General features: G+C 29.7%; 1 protein-coding gene across 1 annotated transcript; it reads left to right on the top strand.

The window, feature by feature from the left end:
* The first annotated feature begins 4307 nt into the window (after positions 1-4307).
* On the top strand, positions 4308-9730 carry LOC11414832 (serine decarboxylase). The gene is made up of 6 exons (XM_003592081.4): positions 4308-4460; positions 6351-6545; positions 7518-7749; positions 8299-8492; positions 8637-8773; positions 8943-9730. The coding sequence occupies exons 2-6, from the start codon at positions 6356-6358 to the stop codon at positions 9486-9488; spliced, it is 1299 nt and encodes a 432-aa protein (XP_003592129.2). The 5' UTR covers positions 4308-4460; positions 6351-6355; the 3' UTR covers positions 9489-9730.
* The last annotated feature ends 2512 nt before the right edge of the window (positions 9731-12242 follow it).

Genomic DNA, 12242 nt, shown 5'->3' with positions numbered 1-12242 from the left:
AATCACTTTTTCTTCTATCAAACCTTCTAAAAAAATTTTCTTCTTCCATTTCTAAACCCTACATACCTTTTTCTTTCATTTGCCACTCGCCTAGCATGGAAGATTCTACTAATGGTGTGTTCGTTTTCGCGTTGAAGAGTGACCAAACGTATGCCAATGAAGCTTCAACAGCTTCTATATTTTCACGTTGTAACAACTTTGCGACAGTAGAATTTTGTCGCATCTGCTGTTCTAGACATTAGAATTAAGTGATGAATTTTGATGATAATGTCAAAAGCAATGAAGTATTGATGGACCATACATCTCTGGTTGAAGAAAGTTGATTTTGTATATTTAACCACTTCCTATCAATAGCTTCTTAAAAAAAAAAAAAACCACTTCCTATCAATTCAACCCCATATTTTAACAACTTATTTTCAATTTGGTACTTAAATTTATTCACTTACAATTAATTTATTCACTGACATATTTTTAAAGGATTAATATCAATAAAATTTAAAAGAGTCAATGACCTTTTTGAAATATTCATAAAGTTGGGAATCTATTTAAGATCTATCTAAAGAGTCATAAACTAATTTTGATAGTTTAATTTTGGCTAAATTGCATATTTGTTACCCTAACTTATTTGTTATTTTCATATTGGTTACTTATTTAATTGTTGTTACGTTTTGGTCCAACATTACTTATGTCAGTCCAATTGGTCCTTTTCTGTTATCTTTTACACCAATGTTTGAGGTGGATAACATTGTAGGGGATCCACCAAAGACCTCATTAATTTGATTAACATTAATTGTTTAATTTTTTTTTTTTTTAAATACAACCATTAGATCATACATGACTACTTTATGGTGCACCCCACACACCTAATCTTTTTAACATTTCTTCATCTTCTTCCCTTCTCCTCCGGACCTTTGTCATATTCATCAAATCAAATCCAGATAAAACCCATAAACAAACTCAAAATTATCCACATCTACCTTGATCCAAAACCAAATTAGCGAAACCGAAATCCGTAAATGAATCAATCTCAATTCCTTTTATTTTCTTCCTCATGATTATCATAAATTAGGTTTACAAACATTCTTAAAGTTCAAAATTCGGTTATGCAAAGAAAAAATAAAATGTGAATAAAAAAATCCCAATATGTAAAAAGTAAATATTCCCAAAAAAGAAAATCTAAAAAAGAATAAGGAACATGAAGAAAATGGCAATGTAGTTTCTAAGTTGGATTAAAGTATGGAAAATTATGAAGAAATTCGAAGAAGGTTTGAGAAAAAATGAGAAACCTTAAAATTCTCCGATGGAAGATTTGAGGGAAAATCCATTGGATAAGGATTTGTGACTGTGATGTGTTGCGTTGGATGAATAATGAAAACTCTCTCTAAATATCTCTCTTATTCGGGTATATATTTTAGAACTGAATGGATGGTGGAGATTTTGGAAAAATCCATTGAAATAATTGGTATGGAGAGATCGGGTATAGATGTTACTTTTGAAAGTGACGAAGCAAAAATGAGATAATGATGTTGAAGTTAAATTTCTTGTTTCTCTTGATGATTTTGAGTTTATTTTGGATTTGGTTTGATGAATATGATGAAGATGAAGATGAGGAGAAGAGAAGAAGATGAAGAAAAGTTAAAAAGATTAGGTGTGGGGGTGCACCATTAGATATAGTAGGCATGTGTGATCTAATAATTGTGTTTAAAAGAAAAATATCAATTGTGTTTAAAAGAAAAACATCAAACGGTTAATGTTAATAAACTTAATGAAATCTTTGATGGATCATCTACAATGTTGATCCATCTTAGACACTAGTGTTAAAAGTTAAAAGTAAATGATCAATTAGACTGACGAAAATAACAATGAAGGACTAAAACGTATTAACAACTAACTAAAGGACCAATATAAAAACAACAAATAAATTAATGGTTCAAATATGCAATTTAGCCTTTAATCTTTAAAAAATGGTTTGTTATCGAGTGCATGGACACTCTTTAAAGATGTTTGAAATAAATAAATATTTATGGAAAGTTTATATCTTTTATGTATTAGAAAATAAAGTTTATCTGGAACGCTCCGAGAATAATTTGTTTCCCTTAAAAGAAATATTATACACATTGAAGACAAGATACTTTTTTTTAGGGAAGAAGACAAGTTACTAAGAGTCCCCATGAGCAATAAAACTACCAGTCTACCACAAACAACCCCACCTCCTGCAATGACACAATTATTTAAAGATATCAAGTCTCACTAATTTTTTTTTTTGTTGAAGGAATATCAAGTCTCGCTATTATTGCATCTAATTCATGATCACACATCGACAGGCAGACGTGGCGAATCATTATACATGATAAAAAAATGTCTATGTTTCTTAAAAAAAATTGTATTTTTTTTAGAGGCTAAAATGAAATATATTATCAAATTAAAATGTCATTTCACAAGGTGAACCAAGGAAGAAACAACAGAGTCAAGACAGTATTTACAAGATAAAAACTGAAAATGAGCAAAAACAAGAAAAGAAATAACTATTAGTCTATGCCCAACATGATAAACGGACTAAGCCACCAACCATGATAATTGAAGGGAAGGGAAGCAAATTTCGCCTTCAACCACATGAATGCAAGTGGCTTAATCTTATCAACCACTTGCACGATCGAGCATTCTTAGCCATTGAATAACCTGTTATTTATTTCTTTATAAATTTCTCACACAGTTGCAAACCAAATAACCTGTAATATGGAACGCCGCACCTTAGAACCACTCCCGCCATAGCTGAATTGATTGAAATGGTCCGCTACATAAAAAGGGATAACCGAGGAAGTGCCCAACCAATGATAAATAAGGTGCCAAACGGACCCAAAATTATTACAATGTAAGAATAAATGAGCAGAAGTTTCCACATAACCGCACCCTCCAACGCACATTCGGGAATCGTTACCAATAACTCCACGACGAAGAAGATTATCCTTTGTAGGCAACCTATCTCGAAACAGATGCCAAATGCACATCACAACCTTCAGAGGGTCATCTTTATGCCAAAGAGATGACACAACCACCGTAGAAGCAATATGAGGTTGTAGAGTCATGAAATTATAAGCACTACGAATAGAAAATGTATGTAATGATTCCAAATTTCATAACCATCGATCATCTTTGTCAACCTGCAAAGTCACATTTTGAAGAAATAACTAAAGTTCTCCCACAAACTCATCTTCCTATGCAAATTGTGAAAACATATGTATGTCTTCACAATTTGATTGTTTTGGTCCATACGTAAAGAATTGTGTTATATATACAATTAAAATTAAGACAACCACTGAATGCCATGTAATGTAAGGTATAAATATTAAATAAAACGAAATTAGTCAAAATATATTAAAAAAACAACTAACAAGCTGTCGGTTGTAACATTACAAATTTCAACATGCAATTATCGTATGGTTTCATGATACGTACATACCATACGTAGTCAAAAATCAAAGTTCATTCATCGAATTAAAAGTTCATTATATATACGTCAAAAATTCTAAAAATAACTATCGCATACTTTATTTTTTGACAATATACGTTTTTCTTTAAGGATTTTTAACAATATACTTTAAAAGTTCATATCTTGGTATTTTGTAGAATTCAAAAACTAATCTGGACCAGACATGACCTAATTCAAAATAAAGTTTGCCAAGTAAGTACGCGCTAAATCGTTATTATATATTTGTCATCTGGTCATTATTATAAGCAAAAATTTAATTTTTAGATTCATTCAATAATGATATATGTAGTTTATTATATAGACCACATATATCATTTATTAAATAAACCTAAAAAATAAATTTTTGTTTATAATATATAGTGATCCGAGGGTGCATTTATTTTGACCTCATCTAGAAAAAAGAGTAAATCAACGTTAGTTCGGGTGTTCCTTCTAAAAAAAAATCAATCATTGCATGATTAATAGAGGATTGATATTTCGTTCAAAAAAATAATAATAGAGGATTGATATATATACAAGTGCAACCAAAAAATGACAATCATTGTGTAAGTGTATGACGTCCTTTATTTGGCCCTCTGTCATCTCATGATTCTTCACATTTCCTCAACTTTACCTCTATTCTCTTGTAATTTCCATCAAATAAGGTGTTGAAAGTTTGATTAATCTTTTAAAATACACGTAATCCACTGAAATTGACACCGAAGAGAATCGAACCAATGAATCTAATTATAAATTTGTATTGAAAATTGATATAAGTAATCATTATAATACGTATTCCAAATAATACACTAAAATATATTATCTATATATTATGAGAGTGAGGAAAAAAATATCTATCTGTAGATATAAAGGAGGATTTGATGACAAACTATATACACCACGAGAAGTTGATAGCCGAGCTAGCAAGAGAGAAATAAAGAAGATTCTGCATCATAAAGAAAAGACCCTTCCGGCACATATTAACAAGCAGGTTAGCATTCTTCATCTTCACTACCTTTATTATCATATCACCACTAACATTTTTCTTTTTGACAATATATCACCATTAACAGTGGTAATTAATTAATGGAGCACATTTCTTCCCCTCTATCTACACTAGATATTAATATGATTAAGTGTTCCAACAATTATCATATACACTCCTCTTTATAATCTTTAAAACAATATACACACAACAAAACAATCACTAATTGTACAGCATTCTGTTTACTCCACCCCGGCCCTACCATGTTCATAGTGAGAAGAACTTTTCTCACCTCCAAATGCCTTTAGATGCACACCTACAAAAAATTATAACTTTTGTGCTGTTCTTACTTCCAGACAAAACACAGTTTAGGTTCTGTCTAGAAATATACTTCTGAAATTATGTGGTGTTTTTAGAAGTGTAGGTGTGTTAAGTTGTTCCACCCGATAAACTCTTGGATTTTTCAGAATTGGCTCATCTAATAGTGTTAATGGATTGGACTTACTTTAGAGATTTTTTTTTTTTTTTTTTTTTTTAAAGAGTAAAATAAAATAAAATTAAAGAGCTTAGCTTCTTTTTCCACTTCATATTCCTAAGAAAAACACATGCATGCATCCGAAAGTATAGTTCAAGAGAGCAAGAAAACTATATCTTTGTTTGAAAGTAAACTTTCGAAGGGTAAAAATATTTTTTGGTTTAATAGCAGTTTTTGCAGCCTAAGAAAAAAACTATAAAATCGCCCCACAAATTTTTCAACTGTAGCAGTTTTGGCCCCCCAAGGTCAATTTTTGGTAAAAAAAATAACACGTGGCACTTCACTTAGGGTGCCACGTCAGCGTAGACCGAATCAAAATTGATCTTGGGCGCCAAAACTGCCACATATGCAAAACTTAGGGGGCGGTTTTGTAATTTTTGTTAGGGGGTCAAAATCACAACTTTGAGAAAGTTAGGAGGCTAAAACTTTTATTAAACTTTTTTTTTTTAGGTTTACTTCTAAATTGATTTTGAACGTGGAAAAAAGGACTCCCAAAAAAATTAAAGATGTATTGTTGAAAAGTCTAAATCATTTACATTTCACTTCACATTATTTATAGGACATCCATTATATAGGGATAAGATCAAATGACATCATGGTGGTAAAATTAGTTTGACACCAAATATCATCTATTCATTACATTTAATTCAAGAGAAATGATATTTGTACAATCATTTTTTAACAACTTTTTGACAATTTTCTCTCTCATACTCACATTATCTTCTTATTCTTTCTCTTCCTCTCTCTATTATTTTTGACCAATCAAAGAAGAGAAAACTAAAGTTATCATAAAAGTTGTACCGAAGAGTTGTACAAATATCATCACTCTTAATTCAAATGTTAAAAGTTATCTCCAAAATAATTCTTCTACATGAATTTCTCTTTTTATCACCTAATTAAAAAAGGTCTTTATCCTAAATTCATTATCAATCATTTTCTTTCCCGACAACCAGGGCCAGTCTTTGGAGTAGGATAGTACTTAGTAGTACTACTTGATTATAATTTTTTTTAAGCCCATACCTTGGAGAGATTCAGCTCCAATATTCGAATCAATCTAACATTTTTGTATTTTAATGGTTATGTGGGACTTGTTTTTATTTATTTATTTAAAGAATGCTATTTCTTTTTTGAAGAAATTAAACTAGTTCATTGAAATTGATATCAAAGGAAATCGAACATGAGATTATTTTTCAAAGACTCAGACCAACACCACCAAATCAAACCAAAACGAAAAAATGTTGCATATGACTTGTTAAGAAGGCTAAACAATTTAATAAAAATATAAACATATAAAATACACTCATCTGGAGTTTTGCACTCTTTTGGTATCACTAACCAGTACAATTTACACATAAATACAGAGAGCATGGAAAATTCAGTGAAGAAAAGCAATGAGCACTCTGGAGAAGAAGATAAGGAGAGAGACATCCAAGAGAATAACAATGGACATATGTGCCTTGCCATCACCAATTGCAATGGGGAGACACATGCCAAATTAGATGAAATTATTACTCACTACGAGGGGACACTAAATCAAAAAATATCACATTTTTTGGGTATACTTTTTATGATTTTTTTTTTTTTATTGGAGAACTTTTTATGTTGTTTTATTAGGTGTAAATTACACTCTCTTCCTCAGTACCTTAAAATAACTCTCTTTTATCTTTTTTATTTTTTTTTATTTTTAAATATACACTTTTCAATTTCTACTCGTTTTTTATAATATACACGCTCTTTTCTTGAAAAGTAAAAACATACTCCTCTTCTTTAAGAGATGATTGGATTTCAATTCTTTCACTTAAAAATTAAATATACATTACACTTTAATTCATTTTAACATGAAAAATATTTTTATAATATTTACAAACTTCGAGCTAACATTTAAGAAGAAATTTCCATTTGAATGATAATTAAATCTGCATATTTTATTATTAACTTAATGATTTATAGTATAAAATTCAGTTTTCAAATAGCCATATTTTCCGGCTTTAACAATATTTCAAAAAAACTAGGTTTATTTTCCCCTAAAAAAAGAAGTTTTATTTTGTATTTTTTTTTTTTATATATTTTATAATATAGTTTAAAACTACATGTCAATGATATTGTAAATTGAAAATATGAAGAAAAAAAATATTTAAATTTTGATTATATTAAAATAGATCCGTAATATTTTTTTCTCCGTGTCCTTCTCTCGATGGAGGAGATTATAATTTTTCTCTAATATATAAGTGGAAAGATGGGTGTATATAATTTTGATATAAGAGAGGAGAGTAGTTTAAAAAAACATTGGAAATGAGAATGTAATTCCATCTTTTATCAAGGTTGGATATCCTTTGAGTGTTATATTAGTTCAAAGTTAATTACCAAAAGAAAATGTATATTGTTAATACTTAATTATAAACATCGAAAATAGGTTAGTATGACCCATAAATATTGTTTTTTTTTTTTTTTACAAGGAAAAAAAGGTTGGACCTTTATTCTCATGTATGTAATTGCAAGATCTACATTAATGGTATTTGTTAAAGCAGGGTACCCCACTAATCAAAACTTTGATTACGACGCATTGGCACCTTTGCTACATTTTCACATAAACAATGCTGGAGATCCATTTATGGGTAGTAGTTATGGTGTAAATTCAACAGATTTTGAAATCTCTGTGCTTGATTGGTTTGCTAAATTATGGGAGATAAAGAAAGGTGAGTATTGGGGATACGTCACAACTGGTGGGACTGAAGGAAATCTTCATGGGATTTTAATTGGGTAAGTTAAAATCAAAACTTATTATCCGAAGATAAAAAAAAAATCAAAACAAATGCAATCAATAATTGTTGTAATTTTTTAAAATATTTTACAAAGATGCATTTATATAAAGGTGTGAAACATTCAATAAATCAACCGATATTGAAAAGACAATCATGAAATGAGGGGTAGAAAAGTCTTATAAATTGTGACATTTTCTTATGAATATGATCCAATTATTTTTGAAATTTTTTTTTATAATAAAGACTGTAAGGAGTACTAAATTACTTTTTATATATTTATAGATGTATTTATAATTGACTTTTGATATTTTGAAACTTAAAAAAAGGCTAATATTTATAAATAAATTTTATCTATCAAAGGATGCTTATAATTGAAGAGAGAAGATCATCATGAACTAAAGTATTCTTTGGTGCAATTGTGAAGCTAAACCTTCCGAGACTATAATCTCATTAGTTTTGTTGAACTTCATTTCCAAAACATTTTTATGTATATATTTCATATATTATTCATTTTTTTTTATTCAGTTATTTGTAATTATATGTACAGAAGGGAGAAATTTCCAGATGGGATTTTGTATACCTCACAAGATTCACATTATTCAATATTCAAGATAGCAAGAATATATAGAATGCAATGCATAAAAGTTGGCACATTGATCAATGGTGAGATTGATTGTGCTGATCTAAAGACTCTACTTCTTGCTCATAAGGACAAGCCAGCTATCATCAATTTAAATATAGGTATTCAATTAACAACACATTCCTTAACATATTATTATTATTAACACACTCTATTTAACACACATTTACTGGAATCCTTTTTTTTTTTTTTGAGCAAAAAAAAAAAAAAAAAAAATTCTTCTTCTGATAAACATGATTAATTAGGATCAACCATGAAAGGAGCTATTGATAACATTGATATGGTAATTGAAACACTGGAGGAAAGAGGTTTTCCTCGCGATCGTTTCTATATTCATTGTGATGGAGCTTTGTTCGGAATGATGCTGCCATTTCTTGAACAGGTGAGTGAACTTTTATTATAGCATATGCATCAACTTTCTTTTCATGGAGTGATGAATAGAGTTACTGAAAAGCAATTCAGTAAAAATTTTCAAATTCTCTTTTAAACACTCACACATTTTTTCTTCAGATATAAGTTAATCTTATAAAGCTATTTGGGTGATCTAATAGGCTCCAAGCATTACCTTCAAGAAGTCCATTGGAAGTATAACCATTTCAGGCCATAAGTTTTTGGGATGTCCAATTCCTTGTGGTGTTTTATTAACTCGTTTAGAACATATCAACACTTTATGTAAAGATGTTGAAGTGATTGGTTCTAGGGATACCACAATTAGTGGTAGTCGAAGTGGACATGCTTCAATCTTTATTTGGTATGCTTTGCAAAAAAAGGGTTTATTAGGGCTTGAGAATGAAGTGCATAAGTGCATAATGAATGCATGTTACCTAAAAAGGAAACTTCGCGATGCTGGCATTTGCACAATGTTGAATGAATATAGCAATACAGTTGTTTTTGAGAAGCCTTTAGATTGTGAGTTTATTCGAAAATGGAATCTAGCTTATGAAGGAGATATTGCACATGTGGTGGTGATGCAGCACGTTACTGTTGAAATGTTGGACTCCTTTGTTGATGAGTTTATCAAAACAAGATTGAGAAAGCCTTTGTGCCTTGCAGACAAAATTGGTGCTGAAAATTGTACCTGTATACTGCATATTTGATTCACATATAGGACAAAATGTATTGCATAATACTACCTCCGGTCCTATTTATAAGAGAAATTTAGGTCAACAAAAGTGAATGTATTTGGACTGAATTTTTAACTAGATACATCAACTTTTGTTGACCCAAAATTCTCTTATAAATAGGACCGGAGGGAGTACATATTTGTATTAAATATTTTACTCAATGCTGTTGTCATCAATTTGTACCAATATTTTGGTGAAATTTATAAATAATGTGTCCGTCTTTCCGTTCTTTTTATTGCACTAACGTTTAAAAATTATGAACGATGTTTTTTTTGTTGAAGAAGAACGGTGTTTTTTTTTTTTTTATGAAATTTTGATTTTGATTAAAACTAAAAATATAAATGTTTGTTGTTTTCAAATTATAACAAATCAAACTAACCATGATTATCTATTTCGATGACACCAACAATATAACAAAAAAATAATCTGAATTTTAATTTTTTTAATGACACCAACAACAATCTTTAATTTAGTCTTCTCTATTTGTTATTTGTATTGAAAGTTGAAGGTAATTTTGAAAAGAGAAAAAATCAATTGAAAAGGGCCAAAACATGCTATTTTTTACATATATTTTATCGGCACTTATTGACTTGTTTTTTTTTTAATGTTGAATGTAGCGAAACTTAATTTCACAAGAGCATAACAAAACTTCTATTTACTGTGTGACATGTGTTGTTTTATTACTTCTCCCTTTATTACGTTTCTCTCTCCAAAAATTGAGGTATTTGGATCCTCCCTCCCTCCAGTTTCTCTTGATCTTAATTTCTATTGATCATCTATCAAAAACTTAGAGAGAGGTAGATAGAACTGCATACCTTGAAAATTTAAATAATTCTCTGTGTTCTAAGTGGCTTTGAAAGTATTTTATTAATTTTTGAATAAATATTTATTAATTTTTTTTTGTAGGATGGGTAGTGGCCCACTTATGCACTAACAAGGTTTCGCCATTGTAAAAACTCATTATAACTGATCAAGTTTATCGGACCTAAATGACAAATTTACTTATTTTCGCTATCCTTCTTAACACTTCCTATGTGGGACTTTCTTGTTTGCAAGCTGGAAAAACATAGTAACAGGTAAGTAAAAATGAAAGTATGTAACATGTGGGAAACTTTTGTTTTCTTATGAATTTTTGCAATAACTTTGTGGGAGGGGGGTTAGTTGGAAGTTGGGACTGCCGGACACAATCAATAAAACAATTTATGGACATTGTCGGCTTTTCAATGCAAGGCTTTCGTATTTTTCAAAAGCTTTAACTTGGTTCACTTGGTAAGTTGATTGAGTTAAAGCTTATGTACAATAATTTATGAACATAAGCTTTAACTTTGTGAACCAAGACTCCAATAACTCCAAGACTCTTTTATAAATTTCATATTTTTCAAAACAATCAAATCATCAAATCATCAAATTCTCAAATATTCAAACTCTTCTAGCTAAACACTTGGAAAAAATTGTTGATGCTCGCAAGTCCTATGAATCTATATCTATTCACTTGCTGCCATGTCACTTGGCGAATTACCTTGAACTGAAAATATTGGTTTTATGATTGAAAAGCCGACAATGTCCATAAATTGTTTTATTGATTGTGTCCGGCAGTCCCAACTTCCAACTAACCCCCCTCCCACAAAGTTATTGCAAAAATTCATAAGAAAACAAAAGTTTCCCACACGTTACATACTTTCATTTTTACTTACCTGTTACTATGTTTTTCCAGCTTGCAAACAAGAAAGTCCCACATAGGAAGTGTTAAGAAGGATAGCGAAAAAATATCTATAAAAGTTGAAGCATGAACCAATACCAGAATTGAATTATAGTATTATTAATTCATTACTTTCATAATTAATTAATTGTTTTGATCCCAATTTAAGTGGTTTTTAGAGTAATTAAGAGGTTTTTGAGCTATAGTTGTTCTCATTTAAAACCTTAGTTCATGACAAAAAAAAAACTACGTTAATTTTTTTATTGATAGTTAAATTTAAAGTTTAAGTAATTCATGTCTATTGATCCATTTGATTTGAGCTATTGAGCCGAATCAAACTGCATGCATACTTAAATCGAGTCGAATTCGGGTTAAGTAAATAGTTTGTGATGAACTCGAGTCGAGTCGGGTTGAACTAGGTTCAACGCAACTCGACTCATTTTCATCCCTAGTCGAGTTAGACTTCACAAGGCTTAAATTTATTTTGTAAAAAATTTTAAGGTCTAAATCTAGTGGGTGTCAGGAGTTAGACCTTTTGAAAGTTTGATATGACTTTTAAGTCTGTTTAAAAATCCAGTCTATTTCATGCGAATATATAATAATACATTTAAATATACAATACATTAATGTAGACTACTAATTTTAAATTAGAAAAAGTTAACAAATTTATAATTTAATCTTAAGTACAAAATTTAATACGGTAATACTAGTAATAAAAAAATGTTCCATAAAAAAAAATATTATTTTTATTTATTTAAATAAGTCGTTCTTTTTTTTTTTAGTAATATTTAAATAAGTCGTTCTGGTATGCCTAATATACTATTTTTATGGTACATGATCAATTAGATAAATACGTTACTAAGACCATCTTCAATTAGCTTTCTGGTAGGCCTATTATATGCTATTTATTTGGCACATTATCTTATTAGAAAAATACGCTAGTAAGACCATCTTTAATGAAGGATCTTCAACATTTAACACCCAATACCTGTTAAATATTTCTATTGGGGAGAAACGTTTTTGAGGTC

The sequence above is a fragment of the Medicago truncatula genome, chromosome 1, assembly GCF_003473485.1.
Source record: "Medicago truncatula cultivar Jemalong A17 chromosome 1, MtrunA17r5.0-ANR, whole genome shotgun sequence".
NCBI classification, from domain to species: Eukaryota; Viridiplantae; Streptophyta; class Magnoliopsida; order Fabales; family Fabaceae; genus Medicago; species Medicago truncatula.
This window is presented reverse-complemented; position numbering and strand designations above follow the sequence as displayed.

What these genes read in the sequence shown, in the direction of transcription:
- LOC11414832 (XM_003592081.4), top strand. Translation starts at nt 6,356, where the DNA reads ATGGAAAATTCAGTGAAGAAAAGCAATGAGCACTCTGGAGAAGAAGAT. An exon ending in CTTCATGGGATTTTAATTGG is followed by an intron (nt 7,750 to 8,298) that starts GTAAGTTAAAAT and finishes TTATATGTACAG; the next exon opens with AAGGGAGAAATTTCCAGATG. An exon ending in TGCTGCCATTTCTTGAACAG is followed by an intron (nt 8,774 to 8,942) that starts GTGAGTGAACTT and finishes GTGATCTAATAG; the next exon opens with GCTCCAAGCATTACCTTCAA.